General features: G+C 35.2%; 1 protein-coding gene across 4 annotated transcripts in view; it reads right to left on the bottom strand.

The window, feature by feature from the left end:
- SYT14 (synaptotagmin 14) overlaps positions 1-25488 on the bottom strand; it is a 138727-nt gene that overhangs the window by 80658 nt on the left and 32581 nt on the right. For 2 of the 4 annotated variants that reach the window (XM_010992146.3, XM_010992147.3), the window contains exons 3-4: positions 25012-25176; positions 18224-18439 (exon numbers count right to left, since the gene is read on the bottom strand). In XM_010992146.3, the coding sequence (XP_010990448.2) occupies positions 18224-18439; positions 25012-25176 (381 nt within the window). Of the gene's footprint in view, positions 1-18223; positions 18440-21984; positions 23258-25011; positions 25177-25488 lie in introns of those variants that run through there. The other 2 variants (XM_064477155.1, XM_064477156.1) reach the window with 1 other exon arrangement.

Here is a 25488-nt window from a genome sequence, read left to right as displayed (position 1 = left end):
TGCACACATTTTCCTGCACTTTGCTTGTCTTCCCCCCACTTAATGTATGCTGGGGATCTCTCAATAGCAGTGTAGATATTAAGCATTCATATATTGTATACACACACACACTTCCCCTAGGAAATAGCTTTTGGTAAATTATTGGGCTTTATCTATTTCACTAGCAATGAAACCATCATCAGTGATCAGCTCAGGGTGGACATTCAACCATACAGTACCTGCACAGCTTTGGTTTCCTCATTTGGAAACTTCCTTGAGGCCGGTTTGGCGCCTGGCAAAAAGCCACTACAAGTTCCACCTCCTGGATACCACAGGGGCTCTGCAGGCTTTACCTAAGGCCTCCTGTCTGGCTCCCTCGGGAGCCCTGGGTAAAGGCTGCCTCAGCACCCACAGTGTTCCAACCCTTTCCTGAAATGTTCCCACAGACATCAGAGGAGACACTCTCAGCACTGGCCCTCCAGCAAACAAATGCTCAATGTCCATCTGGTCTACCCAGGCTATCACTCTGTATGGTAACTGCAACCTCTATAGGACTGGCTCTGAAAGGAGTAGGGGGCAATGGAAGTCACTGCAGGCACTCTTGGTGTTGCACCGCAAGCACTCCCATAACGGGACAGAGCTCATGGCAGCCTGGCAATATGAGGCTGGGGAAATGCCCAGGATAGGGAACCCCTTTTTAATATTCTCCTGAGTTTCACATACTCATTGAATGCCTGGCCAACACTAGCATAGTAACATTAGTTTCATTACTAAAAATGACAGCTAACTCTTACCTATCATTTTTCCAGTGGCTGGCACTGTTACAAACACACATTAGCTCTTTTAGTATCGTATTTATTATCATCATGTCCATTTACTGGATAAGAAAATATCAGTGTAGAGAGGAAGATGGCAGAATCAGGATTCAAACTGAGGCAGCTCAACAAGAGAACCCAAGTTCATTCTTTTTCTTTCTTTCTCTCTCTCTTTCTTTCATCTATCCTGAAGGGTTGGATATGGCATTCCAATAAATTATTTTTGTGCATTTAATGTTACTAGAGATAGTGAATATATAAAAAATATCTGTCAGTATTATACAGAATAGAAAAATTTTCATGTCATTCTTTAGTTCAGCAGAAGCTGATAAAGTCTGTATCATAAACAGTATCATTACTATTAAGAGAAAGTTTTCTAGTCATCAAGACTACAAGTCAACTAATGACTACAAATTTAATGGGAAAACAACTAGAAGAGTTTGAGATTTGTTCCCAATGTCAAATAATGGCTCAGAAAAGCATATAATTTAACTAGTCATAGCAGCAAACAGAAGATCACTACAACAATTTCTAAAAAAATTAAATTAGAATGAAATTACTAGAATAACTTGATAGTTTTTCCTACAACTTACACCACTTGGTAATTAGTTTTGTAACAGATAAACTCTGATTTAGCTAGAGAATAAAATGAATGAATATGCTCAATTTTTATTTACTGGTGGTTCATGTATTAGTTTATATTATCATACTAGTTGTTAAATATTTTTAACATCATTATCTCTGAGTCACTATGATGCCCTTACAAACGTACTGCACCTTGAATTGTTTAGAGCATGATACAAAACAGAACATACACAAATTACATACAGACCTCTTGTCAAAAACATAAGGGTAGAATGAAAAAAGCTCCCCTAAGCAGTGCAATTCAAGTCAGAATTTTGAAAGAACAGAAAACGTCAAAGAACATGGTAGAAAGGAAGTCAAGTTTTAGGAATTATTAAGAACCTTATCCATAAGGAAAAATAAGAAACAGACTAAATGTCAGTAACTGGAAGTTACTGGTACACCCTTTTAATAATATATTGCACAATTTGTATAATTCACACTGTTGAAGTATATATATTGCCATGGAAAGCTAAATTTCTGAATGGAACAAAAGCAAATTACTACACACTATGCAAAGAAGAAGCCATTTTGATTAAAAAATATGTATGCAAAGAGAAATATCTATGAAAGGTTACAAGAAAATGGAGGTGATGGTTTTCTCACAGCGGGATACGAGTAACTGTTTTCCTACTTCTTCATCTGTAATTTCTGACTTTTCTATAATGAATATGTATTACCCACACAATAAAAACAGCAAAAGGATTTATGTGGGTGTAAAAGTTACACAGAGAAGACAGAGGTATTTCAGTGGAGAGGCTCAGCGCACTAGCTTTCAGGAGGGGTGACCGTACTTGAATCCCGGCTCTCACACAGGTGCTATATAACCTTAGACAAGTTGCTCACCCTCACTGTGCTTCAGTGTCCTCGTCTGCAAAATACGGATGCTGACAGCAGCTGTCTCTTAGGATTACTGCAAGAACTGAAAGAGTCAATTTATGTAAAGTGCTTAGAATAGTGTTTACCATGTAATCATTCAATATATTATAGTTGACATTATTTATGGAACTGTAATTAACCTTTTATCTACATAGTAAAAATAGAGGTTTTCAGACTTCAGAAATACTTTAATCTATCCTCTTGAAAAAGCTGTTCATTATGAAATTTAGGAAGATTTAGCTTACAAATATTTTCCTCATAGATCATTGATGCTTAATTAAATTTACACTTAAAGAAGCATTTCCAAGGTTACCAATGACCAAAATCTCATATTTTTCTCTTTAACTACTAAGACAAGGAACAATGACTGAAAGATTGTTTAACCTGTAGAAAGAAAAGAACTTTCTTCATAACTATCTAGGCCTTAAGTAACTACCATACTAATTCTCTAAATTCATTGAATTTACCTTAGTTTTGGTTAATGGCATCCCTGAACACCTCAGAGACTTAAAGAGAACCAAATTTTCTAAGAAAATCTTTATCCTTATGAGTAGATACCAAGCAAAAGGAAAGTGATATGCCAGGGCATCGAAACACTTCTCAGCTTCTCAAGGTCATTTCTGATTCATGCATCAGAGATTTCAATGTAATTTATTTTCTCAAAGGCAGGAAGTCTCAAAAGGAGAGCCTCGCATCAAGATTGCTTACATGAGAGATTTTTCAAGATTTTAAAATTAAAATAGAACCTCAATTTCACTTCACCAAAAACTGGTAATTAAGTTGATATTTACCTCTTTGAAACAGCTCAGTAATTATTCCACATGAATGAAGCAGGAGTACCTACATGTCACGATGTATAATTTGTATAGTCCTATCTCTGATTCAACGTTCAGAGTCTACCCTCACTGCCCAATAAAAGTTAGCATGCACTCAGGTCTCTCCCCTTTGCTTCACAAATTCAAACCATGATTAGTATCTGCCAGAATATGGGACAAATAAGACATGTCCTTCTGACACTGTCATCTAAACAGTTTGGTTCATACTTTCGCTGTCATAACTGCTTTCTTTTTTTCTCCCTTAACTCGTTTGTATTCTATCTTGTGCTACAGCAGAAACTGGAAAGAAAGGATATTTGAGTGATCTCCCCACACTGAGGCTCAGTTACACGGCAAACTTGTTTTTAAAGAAAAAAGTGCTAAAATTTCAGGAGTGTTGTGAACAAGTTTAGAGAATACAGGAATAAACTTACTGCAAATGCCTACTTAAGTCTGTACCACATACATCATGCAGAATGGAAGAGCAAACTGGGAAAACAGTTTAGGAAGTTTAATCCATTTCCTAATATTGTCGCCACGATAAAGTTTCTAGTAAGACACCAATATAACACTGATACATTCTTCAGTTCCTGTACTCATCTGTAACTATTTACATTTCTTGGTGATGGATTTTTAATTGAGCAGAGCCAGAATCACTTTAAAAAAGAGAGGATATATGAAGAGTTAACATCATAAACAATTATGATTTCATGTTTTACTCTGATTAGGTTTTCCTTTTTCCCTTTTTCCTGTTTAACTTCTCTTTTTTCAGAAAGACAAATGATAATTTAGAAACTTCTAACTGTAAAGAATCTTCCACTGGTCCACTAACTGTAAATTAATACAAAATAACTAACTCTTCAAGATATAAACCCACCCTAAGAAAATTACTTAATGGCTTTAATTAGATGACACTAGGTATGAGAGGAAGGGAGGAAGGTGGTAAGACTAGAAGACTCAGTCTCCCATCTTAAGAAGTTTAGAGTCTAATGAGGAAAGATTCTGATCTTACCCAGCTGCTCTGTTAACTGGTATTTCTTGACTTCCCTTTACTCCCAGTCTACTTTATTCTTTCTCCCCCAAAGGAAAAAGGTACTTTATACCTTCAACGGGCCAAAGACGAAACCACTGACGTTAAGTTTAAAAACACAAAAAAGTATACTTTCTATGAACCGTTACGTGGTTATGCAAAGTATGAAAACGAGGACTGGGAGGATACTCACCGAGCTTATATAACGGCTGCCTCTGAGAAAGGGTGAAGGGATCAAGATCAGGGAACATTTAGCTTTTTTTCTAACAGGTTAAATTTTTTTAAAAGTACAGATTTACAATATTATGTTACTTTCAGGTGTACATATATACATACTATTTTTTCAGATTACTTTCCATTATAGGTTATTACAAAATATTGAATATACTTCCTTGTGCTATACAGTAAATCCTTGTTGCTTACCTATTTGATGTAGTTTTTTTGTCTTAAAATTTTTTTAATTTTAGTATAGTTGATTTACAATGTTGTGTTGGTTTCAGGTGTACAGCAAAATGATTGTTATATATATATATATATATATATACATATACACACACACACACATACATATTCCCTTTCACATTGTTCTCAACTGCCAGTCACTATAAGATACTGAATACAGTTCTCTGTGCTACACAATAGGCCCCTGTTGTTTATCTATTTTATACATAGTAGTACATAAATGCTAATCCCAAACTCCTAATTTATCCCTCCCCGGACAGCCACTTTGCCCCTTGATAACCAGAGTTTGTTTTGTCTGTGAGTCTATTTCCAGTTTGTAAATAAGTTCATTTGTATAACATTTTTTTAGATTCCACATATAAGTGATATATGATATTTGTCTTTCTCTAACTTCATTTAATATGATAATCTCTAGGTCCATCCATGTTGCTGTAAGTGGCATTATTTCATTCTTTTTTATGGCTGAGTAATATTCCATCTCGTGTGTGTGTGTGTGTGTGTGTGTGTGTGTGTGTGTGTGTGTGTCTTTATCTACACATATACACATCTTCTTTATCCATTCATCTGCTGATGCACATTTACGTTGCTTCCATGTCTTGGCTATTGTAAACAGTGCTACTATGAACACTGAGGTGCATGTATCTTTTCAAGTTAGAGTCTTCTCTGGATATATGTCTAGAAGTGGGATCGCTGGATCATACGGTAACTCTCATTTTAGTTTTTTAAGGAACCTCCATACTGTCCTCCATAGTGGCTGCACTCATTTGCATTCCCACCAACAGTGTCAGAGGGTTCCTTTTTCTCCACACCCTCTCCAGCATGTATTATTCGTAGACATTTTAATAATGGCCATTTTGATCAGTGTGAAGTGATACTTTATTGTAGTTTTGATTTGCTTTCTCTAATAATTAGCGATTGAACATGTGCCTGTTGGTCATCTGTATGTCTTCTTTGAAGAAACGGGCCTTTCGGTATTCTGCTCATTTTTTGATTGGGTTGCTTGTTTTTCTCATATTAAGCTAAATGAGCTGCCTGAATGTTTTGGAAATTAATCCCTTGTTGGTCTCACTGGTTGCAAATATTTTCTCCTATTCCGTAGATTGTCTTTGTGTTTTGTTTATAGTTTCCTTTGCTGTGTAAAAGCTTTTAAGTTTAATTAGGTCCCATTTGCTTTTTTTGCTTTTACTTCCATTACTCTAGGAGAAAAAATACTGCTGCAATTTACGTCAAAGAGTGTTCTACCTAGTGTTTTCCTCTAGGAGTTTTAGAGTACCCAGTGTTACATTAAGGTCTTTAATCCATTTTGAGTTTATTATTGTATATAGTGTTAGAGAATGTTCTAATTTCATTCTTTTACATGTAGTTGTCCAGTTCCCAGTACCACTTATTGAAGAGATTGTCTTTTCTCTGTTGTATATTCTTACGTCCCTTGTTGCAGATTAATCGACCATAAGTGTGTGGATTTTCTGTCCTGTTCCACTGATCTATGTATCTGGTCTTGTGTCAGTATCATACCATTTTGATTATTATAGCTTTGTAGTTTAGTCTGAAGCCAGGGAGCATGATTTCTGCAGCTTCATTCTTCTTTCTCAAGACTGTTTTGTCGATTTGGGGTCTTCTGTGTTTCCATACAAATTTCAAAATTTTTTGTTCCAGTTTTGTGAAAAATGTCATTGATAATTTGATAGGGATTGCACTGAACCTGTAGATTGCCTTGGGTGGTATGGCCATTTTAACAATATTGATTCTTCCAACCCAAAAACATGGTATATCTTTCCATCTGCTTGTGTCATGTTCAATTTCTTTTGTCAGTGTCTTATAGTTTTCAAAGCACAGGTCTTTGCCTCCCTAAGATGATTTATTCCTAGGTATTTTATTCCTTTTGATACAATGGTAAATTGGATTGTTTTCTTAATTTCTTTTTCTGGTATTTTGTTGTTAATGGATAGAAATGCAACAAATTTCTGTATATTAATTTTGTATTCTGTAACTTTACCAAATTCACTGATGAGCTCTACTGGTTTACTCATAGCATCTTTGGGATTTCCTATGTATATTATCATGTCACCTGCAAACAGTGACAGCTTTACTTCTTTCCCAATTTGGATCCCTTTTATTTCCTTCTCTTCCCTGATTGCTGTGGCCAGGGCTTCCAAAACTATGTTAAATGAATGTAGCGAGAGTGGGCATCCTTGTCTTTTTCCTGATCTTAGAGAAAATGCTTTCAGCTTCTCACCGTTCAGTAGGATGTTAGCTGTGGGCCTGTCATATATTGCCTTTATTATGTAGACTTAGATTCCCTCTATGTCCACTTTCTGGAGAGTTTTTTTTAAATCATAAATGGATGTTGAATTTTATCAAAGATTTTTCTGCATCCATTTAGATGATCATATGGTTTTTCTTCTTCAATTTGTTAATGTGGTCTATCACACTGATTGACTTGTGGCTGTTGAAAATCCTTGTATCCCTGGGATAAATCCCACTTGATCATGGTGTAAGATCCTTTTAATGTATTGTTGGAGTCATTTTGCTAGTATCTTGTTGAGAATTTTTGCATCTATGTTCATCAGTGAAATTGGCTTGTAATTTTCTCCTTTTTGTGGTATCTTTGTCTGGTTTCAGTATCATCAGGTAGATGGCAGCCTCAGAGAATGATTTTAAAAAAGTTCCTTCCTCTGCAGTTTTTAGAAATAGTTTTAGAAGGATAGGTGTTAACTCTTCTCTAAAGGTATGGTAGCATTCACCTGTGAAGCCACCTAGTTCCAAACTTTTGTTTGCAGAGAGATTATCATCATCATCATCATCATCATCATCATCATCATCATCATCATTACAGATTCTCTTTCAGTGATTGGTCTGCTCAAATTATCTGCTTCTTCTTGACTAAGTCTTGGCAGGCTGTATGTTTCTATACATTTGTCCAATTTGTTGGCATGTAAATGCTCTAGCATTTTCATATGATTTTTGTATTTCTGCAGTGTCAGTTGTTATTTTTCCTCTTTCATTTCTTACTTTGTTTATTTGGGTCCTCTATTCTTGGTGAGCCTGGTTAGAGGTTTGTCGATTTTATCTTTGCAAAAAACCAGCTCTTGGCTTTACTGATCTTTTCTATTGTTTTCTGATTTCTATTTTATTTCCTCTCTCCCTATTATTTCCTTCCTTCTGTTGACTTTGGGTATTATTATTTTTCTAATTCTTTTAGGTGGTAGCTTAGGTTAAATTTTTTCTTGTTTCTTGAGGAAGGCCTGTGCCACTACGAACTTCCCTCTTAGAACTGCTTCTGCTCCATCCCGTAGATCTTGTAAGGCTGTGTTTTCATTGTTGTTTGTTTCAAGGTATTTTCTAATTTCACTGCTGACCTACTGGTTTTTTAGTAGCATATTGTTTAGCCTCCACATGATCATTTTTCATATTTTTCTTTCTCTGGTTGATTTCTGGTCTCATACCATTGTGGTCAGAAAAGACGCTTGAAATAATTTCTATCTTCTTAAATTTGTTGAAGCCTGTTTTGTGTCCTCATATGTGGTCTCTCCTAGGGAATATTCCTGTGTGTTTGAAAAAAAACATGTATTGTTTTTTTGGATGCAGTGTCCTATAGATAACAATTAAATCCAAATGGTCTATTGTGTCATTTAACATATCTGTTGCCTTACTGATTTTCTGTCTGGAAGATCAGTCCATTGATATTAGTGGGGTGTTGAAGTCTCCTAGGATTATTGTATTCCTATCAATTTCTCCCTTTGTGTCTGTATTTGTTTTATATATTTAAATGCTCCTAAAGTGGATGCATATATGTTAACAAGTGCAATATTCACTTCTTATATTGATTCCTTTTATCAGTGGATAGTGTCTTTTTCTTTCTTTATGGACTGTGTTTTAAAGTCTATTTTGTCTTATATAAGTATCGCTCTGCCCACTTTTCTGTCATTTCCATTTGCATGAAACCTCTTTTTCCATCCCCACACTTTGAATCTGTGTGTCTTTTGCCCTAAAGTGAGTCTCTTGGAGGTACCATTTTGTAGGTTCTCTGTGTGTGTGTGTGTGTGTGTGTGTGTGTGTGTGTGTGTGTGTGTGTGTGTGTGTGTGTGTGTGTGTGTGTGTGTGTTTATATCCAATCTGCCATTCCATTTCTTTTGATTGGAGCATTCAGCCCACTGACATTTAAGGAAATTAGTGATAAGTATGTATTTATTGCCATTTTAAAACTTTTTTCCCCAGTTGATTTTGTAGTTCTTCTTTATTTCCTTTTTCTTTTTGTGTTTCCTTTTGTGGTTTGATGGCTTTCTTTTGTATTATGCTTGAGTTAGTTTCTTTTTGGTTCTTGTGAATCTATTGTTTGTTATTGATTTGTGGTTTTCAAGTATGTTAACCCAGAACTATACCTACCTGCTTAGATTGATAGTCATTTAAGTTCAAACACATTCTCAATCATCTACATTTTTATACTCTCCTCCTCCACATTTTGAGATTTTTTATGTTCTATTTCACATCCTCATGTTTACTTTTGCTGTTCATTGTTATTATAAAGCTTTTACAGATTTTTTTTTACTGTTTTTAATCTATGTATTGGCTTATGTAAGTGATTGTCAATCCTTAGTATATATTTGTCTTTCCTACTGTGATTTTTCACTTTCCCATAAAGTCTTGCTTCTATTTGCTCTTAATAATTCTTTTAAGCTAAGTTTAGTATTGCTGTACTCTTTGGGTTTTTTATTGTCTGAGAAATTATCTCTCCTTCCATTATACACATGATAATCTTGCTGCATAGAGTATCCTAGCTTGCAAGTTTTCCCCTTCAGGAATTTGAATATATCATGCCATTCCTTTCTGGCCTACAAAGTTTCTGCAAAGAAATCAGCTGATAGCCTTATGGGGGATTCCCCTGTAACTTACTTTTTTTCTTGGTGCCCTTAGAATCCTCTAACATTTGTCATTTTAATTATGGTATGTCTTGGTGTGAGTCAGCTTGGCAACTTGTTTGGAACCCTCTGTATATTAATTTTGTATTCTGTGACTTTACAGAATTCACTGATGAGCTCTAGTGGTTTACTCGTAGCATATTTCTTTGGGATTTTCTATGTGTAGTATCTAGTCACCTGCAAACAGTGGCAGCTTTACTTCTTTTCCAATTTGGATCCCTTTTATTTCCTTTTCTTCTCTGATTGCTGTGGCCAGGGCTTCCAAAACTATGTTCTATATTCTTTAGGCTGGAAACAAAGTTTTCAAACAAAATTTCTTCAAATATACTTTTCAATCCCCTTCTTTCTCTTCTCTTTCTGGAACCCCTATTATGCATAGGTTGGCACATTTTATATTATCCCATAGATCTCATATGTTGTTTTCATGTTTTTTTTTCATTTGTCTTTTGGTCTGCTGTTCTGATTGGGTGATTTCCATTATTCTGTCTTCCATATCACTTGTTCATTCTTCTGCATTATTTAGTCTGCTACTCATAGCTTCTAGATTGAATTTTAGTCTCAGCGATTGAGCTGTCTAATTTTGATTGATTCCTCTTTATAGTTTCTAGTTCCTTGTTACAGTGATCGGAATTTCTATCGATAATCTTTCTTAATTCCTTTATTTCCATTACCTCCTTTTTGAACCTGGGGTCTAAGAAACTAAAGAGGCTTGTTTTATTATTTGTTCTTTCAGAAGATTTATCTTGTTCTTTTAATTAGGAGTGGTTCCTCTGCTTTTTCATTTTACTTAAATTTTTCTGTCACTATGAATTTAGGTAAACCAGTTATCTACTGTGGTCTTGAAAGGCTGTTATTATGCAGGAGCATCCCTATGTAGACCATGTGAGTCCAGTATTTTTGGTGTGAGGGCTTTTTCTGGTATGGATGTCAGCATGTCTTTCCTCAGAGTGTTCAGTTGTTATACCCTTGATATGGGGTATGACTGGAATGGTGATTAGAGCCTTCACTGGATGTTGTACAGGTCCTCCTCTTTGCTCTGTGACTGTCACAGCCCTGTGGGGGACAGGGTCTGCTCCCTAGTTCTCAAAGTAGAAGCCCTGAGAGTTGGGTTTGGTCAGGCTCCATTGCCCTTAAATGTGTGCTTTGTCCTAAAGGAGGTGAGTGCTGAAGCAAGTGAGGCCTGAGTAGTCACACTGAACCTAAGTGCCACCCATGCACAATCGTTCTGCCCAGAAGCAACCCAAGGTTGTATCCCTTTCTTCATCATGTTCATCCCAGACCTAGAATTAGGCTGGTGCTGGGAGCCAGGGTATTGTGGCTGCAGGAATCAAGGTGATTATGTGGCCACCAGGGTCTTGGGCTGCTTCTGTGGAGGACAGAGTGTTCTAAAAGGCCCAACTGAAGGGGTTATTATGAAAAATTGCTGTCAACATTATTCCTTCACTTTCAGAAATGCTTGAACCCCTAGTAATGGACAGAGCCCATATTCAATTTACAGTGTATCTCTCCTTATTTTCTCACATGGTTGCTGAACAGTTCTTTTTTAAAAAAAACTTATCTGTTCTCTGGGTACACACACTTAGAGCCTCAGTTTTGCCACTAATGAACTGTATGATCTTAATAAAGTTCCCTGTCTCTGGGTGTTGGTTTTGTAATCAACCAGTTAAGGGCATCTTTAATATCTGTGATTTAACTTCTATCATTCCACTACTAGACAAGTATCTCAAACAAACAAAAAAATTGTGAGGGACCTATATAGATTCACTACAGAAAACAGAGAAATCCTACCAGCTTAAGATCGGAAGTATATAAAAACAGGTGCTTAGGACCACTGTGTATGGTTGTGTAGTCTGTGCACTGCAAAAAGAACCTGGCTGAAGGGGTTGCTTAAATACAGTGTCCATTGGGTCTGCTAAATATTACACATGGAGGAAGGGATGCCTTTTCCTTCTTAGATACGTGGTATCTGCTCACTGAACTGTATTCTCACAATGTAGTGTCTGCTGAAAGATGGTGCCATTTTCTAATTAATCCACCCAGCAGGCTGTCCCTTTAAATTGCATAAAGGCATCTTATCTTATAGGTAGGTCAGAGGTGGCCTGCAAAAGTAGCACTATAAACGAATTCTACACTCCTGGGAATAACTGATCTCATCACATAAAAAGAACTCCGAAACACAAAGATGCAAGAAAAACCTTCAAGATGAATTTTTCTTCACATTGGTCATATTTAAACACACACATACACACACACAGACTCACATACACAGACTCATACACGAAAGAATTCTTCAGAGGAGAAACATTCATGAGCAAAAAGTTTTAGTCAAAGAAAAAACTTACCAAAAATCTAAATAAACCATGTAATACATAGAACTTTAACTGTTTTAAGACACTAAAAATTTTTGTGTCAATGGCTTCTGGAAAATACAGACACTATTTTTTTGTACTTACCCTCTTCACATAGAATTTGTAAAAATCAACAGAATAGTCTTTATAAAGCAGTTAAAATGCACTTAAAATATAAACATAAAGGATTTATTACTCTGGAGTGTTAAATTATTTTAAAAGTAACATTTAAATAAAAGGAGTAAAGAAATGTTTTAATGCCCCTAATTTTAAGATAACATCAAAATTAACAGCATGTAGCTTGTGAAGTAGTTAGTCATAAGAAAGAGAATGGCAAGTGTGGGTGTATACCTATATGGGCTACATATACCTTAAGACATAAGTGATGCTGGAAATTATTTTGTAACAGCATTTAAAATTAACTCACCTAAAAAAATCATATGATTTTAATAATATACCTATGCCACAATATATAAATATAGCTTGGTAATCTCTATGGTGAACTAAGAATGAAAAACTGTAAGTAACAGAAAAACATTCTAGTAATTTTACACTAAGTTTGTTCTTTATATAAAATCTAATAGGCTTTAATAGGTGTCTTCTATCTAATATAAAAATAGAAAGTACAAAATAGCATGAATGGAATTTCAGAGGTTGGTGTAGCTTATTAGCTTAAACAAGATACTACAACCTACTATTTAACTCTTAAATCTTTTTAAAATGAGAGGATTATCAAAAAATTCACTTCATTTTAAGAACATAGTAAAAAAATTAAAATTGTTAAAAGGAAATTTACTAAGTTATTTTAATGTTTATTTTTCCTAGAAAAATGTCTTATAGATATGATCCCCTTTTGTATTCCCAAAACTGGAAGATGAACACGGCCACCTAGAGGAGAAAACATGATCAACAAACACACGCCAGCACATTTTCTTACTTCTTCTAGAGCATCTGTATTTCAGGTTTATAATATTTAAACTATTCTAAAGGACCCAATTGAAGGGGTTAAGTATAAATGAAACAGACTTAGGGAGGATACTACAGCAGCAGTGATGGCCTAACAGAAGCTAAATAACATTCATTTTGCAGTGGACTTGACATTGACAAGTACAGCCTTTATAACTTACTGTGTGACCTTAGGTTACAAGTTACTTATTCGATCTAAAATCTATTCTCACTCCTGTAAAATGGAAATAATCTTATCTACCACAATGTGTACAGAGACTGACAGAGTCAGGCACATAGTAGGAGCTCAATGAATGGTAGTTTTTACAACCTGGTCAGAAAGCCCTCCTGCACTGGTCTCTCCTAATCCCTACCCAGGCCCTCCATAACCCTCTGCTCTCGCAGATGTTTCCAGTACTGGCTGTTCCAAAGATCCTCTACTAGAATTATTCAGAGTGTTGAAAAATGGGCTAATGGTTCCTTATGAGCTCTAATGAGGTAACAGTGTGCCACGTAAAAAAAGTACATTTAAAAATATTTTCCTCCCACCTTCTAATTCCCTTTAGTTACCTCAAATCACATTTGCCAAGTCTGATCTTTATAAACCTGTAGAATAGTAAGCAAAATAAAGGGCCAGAGCAGTAAAGGGACCTACTGTACTGTTCCCTTTACTCGTACCTCTGGAAAATGAACCAAACTCTACAAGAGAACTGTACTCAGTAGTCCTCTTCAGTGACTAGCTATGAAGGGAGCAGTATTTCTCCTGAGTCAACTGTGCAGAGGCACAACCATCTGGCAGAGACTCAAATGTGTATTAGAAGCAAATCTCCCTCATTCCCGAATATACACCAGCGGAGGGTTACTACTGTTGGGGTGGAGGGAGAAAGTGAACCCCTTCAACTACCTCTCGTTCTTGACTCTGGAAGCTGATAAAGAGAGTAAGTGGTGAGAAAGCACAGGGAGCAAATGCACACTTCCTTCCACTTACTCTCTCCTAACTACCTTCAACCTAACTTACTGTTCTCACTGCTGAAGCTGAAACTGACAGTTATTGATCAACTTCTACTGGACAAAGGGGCTCGTTTGAATTCTCATCTTCCCCAATCTCTCCACAATGAGGCATTCAAAACTCTCCCTCCATGACTGATGAAATACAACATTTTTCTGTTTCTCCACTTTATTGCTCTTACTTTCTCTTCCCTGTTTAAGTGACACCCCTAATTTTCTGTTAATGAAAGGAAATGATTCTCTTATCTTTTCTCTCCTTACATTCCCCCTCATCAATTTAATCTGTCCCCTTAGTTTCTAGTCTCTAAGCATATGAGATCTGAAAAACCCTCTCTCAAACTCCATTCGTGATTTCAAGATCCATAGCCATTTCCAACTGCTTAAATATCCTGCCTTATCGTATATACAAAACCACCTTTATCTCTCCACCCCCTCACCTTCCAAGAGAAAAAATAGATCCCTCTCTGGATGTCTTATTTCTAGTAATGATCTCATCATTCTCCTAGTCATACTTGCTGGAGGCCAGTGTCATCTTTGATACTTCCTTATGTCTTTCTAATATTCCAAATACATTCAGTTCCTCAATCCAGTAAGTTGTACCTCTGTGATGTCTCTTCTATCCTCCTGCATTCCTACTGCCACTACTGTAACTCAGATTTTTACCATTTCCCACATAGATGACTCCAAAGACCTCCTTAACTGGTATCTTTTCTTATAGCCTTCCTGTTGCTAAATTATTCTTTCTGAAGCATATCCCGGGCCATGGTACCTTGATGAAAAACTCTGAGTGAGCTTTCGCTGGCTAACAAACTTCTATTCAAGGAGGCACTCCAGGTTTTTAGACCTCATCTCTCCATTTTACTTTACACACACACACACACACACACACACACACACACATAATAAACATATGTACATATACATATATACATACATTTTCATACACACACACACACCCCTATGTTAGAGCCAAGAGGACTTTTCTCTGTTCCTGAAACAATCCCTACATTTGAGCACTTCGTACTTTGGCGTTTATGAAGTTCCCTCTATCTAAAATACCTATTCTCATTCTTTTCACCAACTTTCTATCTATTCTTCAAAACTGAGCCCAACTGCCATTTTCATGGAGGCTCTTTCATATCTTCCCCAATGGATGGTATTTCACTCCATTCCTTAAAACCTTTTAGCACTTTATATGTACTTCTGCATCTCTGTCTCGGGGTTATGTTCAGAACTTACTATAACTTGAAATTGCTTTTCTCTAGGATCTGGAACTCTGAAATCTCCCTCTCTAATCAAATTTTCCTGTTCTTCCCCTACTCCATTGAATCTATTTTGGACTTATAGCAATCTCTGATCTTTCAATTAGGAATAACCTATGGTACAAAAAACCATTTTCTTAGTCTCTTGCTATCTTACATTGTCACTTGGTCATCTCCCCATCCTAAATCCCAATGACACCATTTTAACAATAAGGATATCCATCTCTAACTGGATATTCCACAGACTCCTCAAATTCAGCATGACTGACACTAAATTATCTCCTTCCATAAACTTACTATCCTTATGCTCTCTAAGCTAATTAAACAACTTGAATTCCTTATTCATTCCACACATTCAGTCATTCACCAAGATATACTGAGACCATCCATCCCTCAATTTACAAATTCTTTGTCCCTAAATTAACATTGCTAATGAGGACTCCATCACTGTTTATCTAACTGGTCCTTTGGCCTCCAGTAGCTCCCACCTCTGATTCATCTTCTATTACAATAGTTAAATCTTTCTTAAATACATTGATCTAAAAGTGTCACTGTCCAGCTTAAAAACCTTCTAGGACTCTACATTTCCTATAAGACAATATCCAAATTCCTAAGCATGGTAGTCAATCGTATTACCTGCTCTTTCTCCAAACACAGATCCTAGGTTAAGGACACTGAGACACACTCTTCTCTGCTTTCATGCAATCACCACTCCATGTTGGTGAAACTGTTCTCACTCAGGTCTAGTTCACCTATCCTGGGAAGACTGCATGAGACTGCTCCATTTCCCCAGCTCCCAAACAAAGTCTCAGTCACCTCCTCCTCTGCATTTCCACATTACTTTGTTCATGTAGCTAACAGACCTCTTTCCACATATACGATATTACACATGTACTCACTGGTCTTCCTCCTCCAGTTTGGGGGCTCCTTAAAACAAGCTTGTTTTTTTTTTTTTAACATTTTTTATTGATTTATAATCATTTTACAATGTTGTGTCAAATTCCAGTGTAGAGCACAATTTTTCAGTTATATATGAACATATATATATTCATTGTTACATTCCTTTCTCTGTGAGCTACCATAAGATCTTGTACATATTTCCCTGTGCTACAAAAACAAGCTTATTTTTATCCATCTTTACGTGCACAGGATCTAGTATGGCACATAAAAACTTTCAACAATTGTTTATGAAATAAATAAATCTAACTTTAGAACACCTAAAATCAATCTACCCTGAATGTTTTATCAAATAATTTAGAGTAGAAATGGTAGAGAAGTACGAGTGAGTCCTAAACATACAGGAAAAATGAAATGAGAGGGTGATTCCGGACACTTGCACCAGGTCCCGAGTGGAGGGCAGGGACAGAAGGGCCACTGAGCTTACACTTCTCTCTTCACCGCTTTTCCCGCAGACTGCAGAGCCACACCAGGATAACAGGACTACAGGGAGGAAGCAATCAAGCCAGCAGAGAAATGTAGGGGGTGAGGCAGAAGGAGTGAGTAGGGAAAAACAAAACCCTAAACTGAAGTTGCAAAAAGGGAAGTGTCCAGGGCAACGGACTGCACACTCCGGCTTGCTCGTGACTGCACACTATCATCGCCCTCGCTGCTTCCACCACCCTCGTCCACGACTACCATGTCACTACGAGGACCGCTATTAGGTGCCAGACACCATGCTATAAACTGCCACATGTATTATTCAACGTTCATGACAACCCTATTAGCAAGGTGTTAGTCACATTCAGAGACAATTAAAACAAAAAATAAAACTAAAAACAATTAACTACACTGCCCAAGGTGTCACAGCTAATATGTTAAGTCCTAAAGCCAGAATGTGAACAAGGATCAGGTTTCCAAACCCATTCTCCTGCTCTACTATTCACGGGTCAAGTTATACATAAGTTGGAGACTGGCTTTATTGCTTTTGTGTTATTTAGTTATCTTTGTAAGCACATCTTATTTTCTCTAGTACTAATAAAGGTATTTTTGAGGGCAGAATCCATGTCTAATATTTTTTATTTCTTCCCCACCATCTCATAATGAGCCTTCTTTATTTGATTCATTTCTCACTGCACTTGTGTACTAGCAGAAATAAAAGGGAGGTACCTCAGGCCCTTGTTAGCATTAAGCCAAATACAAAAATAGATGATTTAGCAACTTTGACAACTGTATGTGCTGGGGTAAAGTCATCGATGGTAACAGGCCCCAAAACACAAACCACAGTTAAGGTTAGTTTGGGTTTGATACAATATTAAAAGTGCTATATAGGATATATTGATTGCTCTTTTCTTCATATCTGGGCATAAATATAATAATGACTAGGAGCAGTCATACACTATATCAAGCACTCGAACAACTTACTTAAAGGTGGAAATAAACATGCTTTAAATAATGGCAAAACCTTTTTCAGTTCTATTTTAAAGATATAAAAACATATGAGTGGACATATATCTTCTACATACACTGAGTTCTAATGTCAATGTCAGCACATGAGGCAAAAATCAGTTAGAGACAAAATAACCCTTGAAAAATTCCTTAAGTTTCCCTTAAAGCCTCCGATTCATCTATTACAACAGTTAAATCTTTCTTAAATACACTGATCTAAATAAAACAGTACTCCAACTCTCAATAAATCTATCTCAGACAGCTTTTCCTCCTATATGGAACAGATCACTTTTTCTTCTGCTGCATGCCACATGAAGTCTTTGGCTCATGTTCGGGGCCAAACTGAATGAAAAAGCGTTCATTTACACACTGGAATCATATTCAACACTGTGAGATTCTTACACTGTATCAGTTCCTGTAACAGGTATTTAGGAACTGATTCCTTCTGAGACAACAGCAGATTTACATTTTCCATCTCATGATTGCTAGGCATATGTTCATTGTGAAGAGAGCTAGAATTACTACTGTATTTAAATTATTTGGTGTTTTGCTTTTGGGTGTTTTGGTTTTAGTTTTGGTTTTTGGCTTGAGCCCCAAAATTTGATTTTGAATAAGTTATATTCCCAGAAATGAGACTCTATTGTATGTGCTATCCCTTATTTATTTTGCAACCACAGATGTCTAGAAATTTGAGCAATAATCAAATATTATAGTGTAACATCTAAAAAAATAAAATAATTAACCTATCTTACCTTCATCTATTGATGCTTCACTACTGTATCCATCATACTCTGCAGATAGAGGACTGTATTTTTGTCTTGTTTCCCAAGTATAGTTCTTTTGTCTAGAATCTGCCATTGGTAGTCTGGAATTGTGTGTTCTCGATAAGGCCTCATGATATTTACCCAGTGCTTCATCTTCACTTTCAGAGGATGAACCATGCTCATCTTTGTCCATGTAGGAATTATCTATTCAGAATGACGAGAGCAGATCAAAATTTAATGCAATAAAATATGATGAACTTGCTATAGTTTTACATACACGTTATATGCTTATATGTGTAATATGTCATATATACTCATACACAGAAAATGCTTATATATGTAATAGTCATATACATTCATACACAGAAATCACACAAACATATATAATCTGAATTTTCAGCTTTAGAAAAATATAATTTTTTCATTTAAGAAACCCAAGCTTTAGATTTTTATATCTTAATACAAAAAAACTGATTCATATATTTAATTATATAATGTTAGTCACAGGGATTTTCCAACCGTGGTACAGATAAAATGAATAATAGGGCTTGCCCTCTTACACAATTTTTTTAAAGCATCAGTAGCACACAAAGAAAGTCAAAACTCTTGCCAACATACATGGATCTGATTCAAATAATTCATGTTACAAGAAACATTTATGGCTATTGTCTTAGCCAAAATTTTTTTAACTGATGATGCTTAATGCTAGAAGTAGAACAAAAAAATGGACAGACATATACTATTGATGGAATTATAAGTGGTAAAACTTTTCTAGAGCTGGTAATACATATCAAACTTTTAAATCTGCATAGTCTTTGACCCATTTCTAGGAATTTACCAATTTCATTTCTAAGAATTCAGCCTAAGAAAATAATTAACAGGTGACCAATGATATGTATTTGAGGCAATTTACTACACTGTGTTTAATAGCAAAAGAAAACAAAAATAAAATAAAACCTGAAAGTCTATCACTGGGCCTAACTTAAGTAAATTATGATATATCTATCCAATGATACACTATGCAGTCATTAAAAATGAGGAGGTGGACTTACAAGAATTCACAGGGAAAGAATAATTATCACATCATGTTAAGAGAAAAGAGAAAGTTATAAAACAGAAGTTATATTCCCATTAAAAATGTATATATGCATACACATGCCTCCATGCAACATGTATACATACATCCATGCAGTATATATTTATACATACATATAAAAATGTCTGGAAGCATATGCACCAAACTTAACACTTACTATCTGTGGAAGGTAAACTTACTTGAGATATAAAAACATACGAGAGTGGACATATATCTTCTACATACACTGAGTTCTAATGTCCAAATATATATCCAAATTTCAAATAAATATATCCAAATTTCAAATAAATTTTTCATATGGTGAATTAATTGACTTAATATTACTTTAAGAAGCACTAGTTATCACCGTTTTTTTAAAATGTAAAAAATTTGAAACTGCATCATGTTGAGATTCATTTAAACCAAGATGCAACCTTCTCAGAATTATAAACCAACTATAGAAAGATGAAGAGACCACAGCAGTTAGAATTTATTAGTTCAGTCTAGATATTTCTCTCATAATATTCCATTAACATCATCCACGCTAGAAGAAACAAGATTTGAAATTCAGGTGAGGAGACACAGAATAAACAACTTTAAAATACAGGATAAAAATGGAATGTTTAGAGTTAGAAGTTAAGGAAGTTTGGTAATCACTAGTCTAAGTTCCACTTTTTAATTCTGTAAAATAACGCCAACAAAGGGTAAAACTATGACTAATGTCATATTCTGCACTATCCAAAACAGTAGTCACCAGTCACATGCAGTTATTTCAATTAATTAGAAATAAAATTAAAAATCCAGTTCCCCAGTGCCACTAGCCACATTTCAAGTGTTCAACAGCTACATGTGGCTAGTGGTTACTATATGGAGCGATACAGATATGCAGAGCTTTCCCATCATTGCAGAAAGTTTTACTGGGCGGTGACGAGATAATGGCATGTCTGCTCTAGAACCTACGCACACTGACTCCCAACTTTTAGCACTCTGTGGTATACCATGGTGGTGGTCTTAAGACAGCAGGGGAGCTCCGAGGAGGGTAACTAGAAATTCTATAGTCATACTTCAACTATTATAAAATATTACCTAAAGTAGTCCTGAATTCAGATATAGAAGGAAACTCCTCCTCCTCCTCTTATAGGTTATAAGCTCTGTCAGAACCTAGAACATGGAACTAGTAATATTACGGTTCAGCTATCTGAAGGGATAATCCACATGGGTCAAATGATTTTCAAAACAATTTTTAGAATATAACATGTTTAAGTTTAGTACTGACTATAATCTAGAACATTTGAGAGACATTTGGTTTCTTTAGGTACTAGCACACTTCTTAATGAAAACAAATGAAAACAAAATTTAAAATTCTGTACTGCTACCTATGAAGTATCTATTACTAGTGTCCATTCTGTTATTTAATGAATAAAATAATATGTAAACAATTCCACTTAGTTTTATTTCTCTATTAATTTTTACTACTTCAAGTAATAAGGTTATCAAAACTAAACCAAAGCTACCTACCAAAGCCCACTGAATCTGATATTTAAAAAACTGCTAGAAGAATCAACTTCAAAACGGGTGTATTTCCTAAAACCTCTTTTAATTAGCTCATCCATCCTGGATAAGCCTCTACTACATCAGTTAAAAATCATTCATACAATTGATAAATAGCAGATCCCATTATGCATGAAGTCATGTAGCAGAACTGAAAATGTCTTCATTTCTACTGCTACTCAGTTTTCTGTCATTTTATGAGAACGTAAACAAACACAAGAATTCCAGATATATCCTTTACAAGTAAAATCCAGTGCACTTCTGGTGATCAGATCAGTAATAAGTGGAAAAGACTAAAGAACAACCAGGAGAAATTACTGGCAATATGAAGCAATTTTGCAACCAAAACCAAGTAACTGTTGGCTAACTGTTTTGAAAATTGTCACAAATGTTGAAAACTGTAACTGCTTAGCTGGAATCTCAATTCTACATAGAGAACTCATGAATAATAATAGATTGTTCAGGTATACACACTGGAAACACAACCATCATATAAAACTCTTAATGTAAGATTAAATGAATAGACACATATTCATGTTATTCAATAAAACAAAAATCTATTGCTCTCAAGGAAAAACATAAAACATTCAATAGGTTCTTATTAGGACAGATTGTGAAGAGCAACACTGTATAAAGGACTTAAGGGTGGTTACAAAAATATAAAATCTTTAAATTCAATTATTAAAAAAATAACCACCAAAACATCCCCACACCCCAGCAACACTCTTGCTTTCTGAGAGTACCCCGTCTTCCGGGAATGCTCTTGCCTTCTGAGATGGCCCGCACTCTGTCTATGGGGTGTGTATGTCCCTAAAAAAACTTGCTTTCACTTTTAAATAAATAAATAAATAAATAAATAAATAAATAAATAAATAAATAAATAAATAAATAAATAAAATAATCTATTACCAGATTGGAGAATAAAAGAATAAAGAAAATAAAGATAACAATCTGCTTTAAAAAATAAAATAAAATTCAAATGCTTCCTAGTAACAGGATCCAGAAAGTCTTAAATTAGATATAGAGACAAGTACAGAAAAATTCTGAAATTTGGATGATATTTTCCTAATTAAAAAAATCAAGAGACAGTTTTATCACTCAAACTTACACTAGGAGACCTCACCTTTTTCTGGTATTATCTTAGAATATTTTTCATCTTTATTCTTTGCTGTTCCTTCCTTGGCAGAAATGGCTTCACTTTTCTTTGTTTGTATGTCTCCTTTCACTTTGTAGTATTGTGTTGGATTTATTTGTTCTTTGATTTTTCCATGTACCTTATCTTTAGAATTAGTTGATGGCGCAGGATGCGTGTCTTCTTTCTTCGTGGGTTTCTGCATCTTATGTCTATCGCTTTCTAAAATATCTTTTGAAGAACACTCATTCCCTTTAGATCCTTTAGTCTTAGTATGTTTTTCGGCTTTCTTTAAATAATTTTCTTTTATTTCTTGATACCTTACCTCCTTTAAGTCATGCTTACCATCGTTGGAAATTCCTAATCCATTTTTTCTGTCAGTACTTTCAAGGTCTTGACAAGCAGATCCAGCCCTTGCATTTGGTTTGATAACTGATATCCCACCATCACTCACGTGGCCTTTCAAAGAAGAATTACCAGCACTATTGGTTTCTTGATTTTCTGATAGAGTCTGTTGTCTAGTGTTAATATGTTTAAATAGTCCTTCTTCATTCATTCCTTGATCATGCTTTTGTGAAACTGAAGTATCATAACAATTTATTTGATATGCTCTGTGCTGTAAATTGGATTTTGTTTTCTGACAATTAATGTTTTGGGGCACTTCTGGTAATGTGGCATTTTCTTGTTTAGAAATATCTACAGCTTCTGCTGCCGCAGAGGCTTCCTCCTCTGGGCGAAAGCCACTCATCATACTCGTCACCTGCTCAGCGACTGAGTCCGTGAGAGCACAGCTGACTTCCCCCACAGCAGCAGTCAAATCTTCCACAGCATTACTGATTGTGTCCACCAGAGAGGACACTGAAGGCAGATTCTGCTGAAAATTTCTGAAAAATGCCATTTTCTAACTCCTTGTTCCTAAAAAGTGCAATAATGGAATTTTCTCTTCTCAAAATATCAACCACTTTGGAGTCTGGATTTAACATTTACATGAATGTTGTTACTCATTAGCTCAATATTAATACTTCATATTGTGGCTTTTAATCTTTCTGTAAATGCTTATGCAACGGAAGAAATATGCTGAAGTAAAGACTTCCAAAAAAAAAAAAAAATCAAACCACTTGGTTTAAATGTTTAACGACATTTTTTCCCACTGCACAGCTATCGTAACAGCAGCAAGACAGTATTTTTCCCTCAAATACTATTGGGTTTTTATTCTATACCTGCAAGAAGAAGTATAAAAAGGATTTTATTATGTACTTTTTAGTTTATTTATTAATAGGTTATGTATGGGAACTACTCTATCTTATTAACAAAGTACCAATATCATTTCAAATTAAAAAATATCTAAGCAATTTTGCATACAAGTCAGAACAGGGGAGAGGAGAGGGTGAACACCTGCTGATGTGTAAGGAATTGCGATTTACAAGCTTTATCTTATCTTACAATAATGCTCCGAGGTAAGTATTATTATTCTTATTTAATAAGTGAATGAAAAACAGTCTCAGAAAAATTAATAAGGTCCCCGAGACCTTTCCCATGGATCCTCAAGGTCAGAATTATTTTTACAATAAGAGTAACAGGATATTTAACTTTTCACTTTTATTCGTTCACAAATGAGCACTGGGGCTTTTGCAGGGGCCGTATGACAGATGGAATGCAGAAGCAGATGTGAGAATCCAGTTGTTTCTTTTTTCTATCCCAGTCATTAAAGAGATTTGCAACGTAAAAGAATGTCACTCATCTCGTCAAACGTTTGTTTTTGGTTTTAGAAAATACATAGTTGTTTAAAAAAGTAATACATTTATATTAACATTCATAAGCTTACTGTTGATTTTAAAAAAATAAATTGATAAAAAAAATTTTAATTTTCTCAGCCTTTAACTTCTAATTTGGTACATGTCCGTAGCCACAACTCACATGAACAAAAAGCTCTCTAGGATCCTTGATAATTTGTAAGAGTGTAAAAGGGTAAGACCAAAAAAACCCAGAAACGCTGGCCCAGAGAAGTAGGGGTGTCTGCTACAAGAGGTATCTTTGACCAGTTCATTCTATACAAGTGACAAAAAAAATAGGACTGATGTGAAGTATGAGAAACATTAAACTTGATCAAACCCAAACCACATAAAGTACTATACTTTCCTAATGCAGAAGCTAGATGACATAATTCAATAAGCAATGACTTTTACAAACTATGAAGCTATCACCTTTTAAGATACTGGAAGTAAGAGAAAAGCATCTCTCTGACTAAGTACATGGACAAGAAAAGCAAGGTTTCTTTCCTATTGTTCCTTAAAATTCTTCTAAATTAATGCCTTGCTTTTACAATTTTCAACTTGCACCCATTGTCATTTACATAAGCCAGTCTTTGGAAATAGCAAATAAAGAATTCTTACAGTAATTTAAAAAAATAACTCCAAGGAAAATTTAACAATATCATAGCCCTCATCTTTCCTAGTATCTAGTAATATTATGTAATATAATATGCCTACGGTGCCAAGGGAGGAAGAGGAACACTAATGTTTATAATCAGACTTTAGACACTAAGTCACTAGGGAAAACCAACTGCTCCAAACAATAAAATTATCCATGAACTGAGAATTCAACAGCAAGTAATGAAAAAGGATGAATATTTTTCAAAAGCCTTCTAGGGACATGGGGAAAAAACCCTCTAGGGGACTATTTGGACAATGGACTTAAGCTATAAAAAGTAACAAGATATGTCCTTCTTTAAAGCATATCTGCTCATATTACAGGCTCAAAAGCACCTTATACGTGAAAAATAAAACTGTCATTCTGTGATAGTATACAATTCATTTTTATGCAGTATAATAGCAACTTGTGGGCAATAAAAAGATAACAACATAATTTACTTAATAGATCTTTTAACTCTCAGTATAGTGGCTCCAAGTTAGTTTCCTATATGTCAAAATCAACCTTTTTACTAAGTCTACATATATTTTAAATAAAGTAATAGAAGTATAGAAAGACCAAACAAGAAAGCAGCGATATGATACTTACAATTTTTATCTTGTGAATTCTTCCTTGTACTGTATCCTGAACCAAGATCTGGAAACCCGCCAACATTTTCAAAACAGAACTTCTTATTAATATAGAGAAAAAGGAGCAGCATCAAGATAATAAACACCCCAACAGCTGACAAAAATCCGACTGCCTCTGGAGATACTAGAGGGGAAAAAAAGTCACAGTTGTAAGCATTTATTCTTCTTTAAGTTACAGATAAGAAGGAAACCCTATACATGTTAGATTACTGCCTTCTTTGAATTATATTTTAAATTTTTCACAGTGCACAATAGTTTAGTTTATAAGACAAACACTGCACAGTTTAATGAGTTGTTTAATTTATTCAACAGTATTTATTGAAATCTTCTAAAAGTTTCCCTACAAATTATGTTGGAACAATCTTAAAAGACAAGAGTCTACAAAATAGGCAGTTATCATATATTCAGTCCATTGAAGAGTATTACAAAATTTTCA

Source organism: Camelus dromedarius, chromosome 21, assembly GCF_036321535.1.
Source record: "Camelus dromedarius isolate mCamDro1 chromosome 21, mCamDro1.pat, whole genome shotgun sequence".
Lineage (NCBI taxonomy): Eukaryota > Metazoa > Chordata > Mammalia > Artiodactyla > Camelidae > Camelus > Camelus dromedarius.
This window is presented reverse-complemented; position numbering and strand designations above follow the sequence as displayed.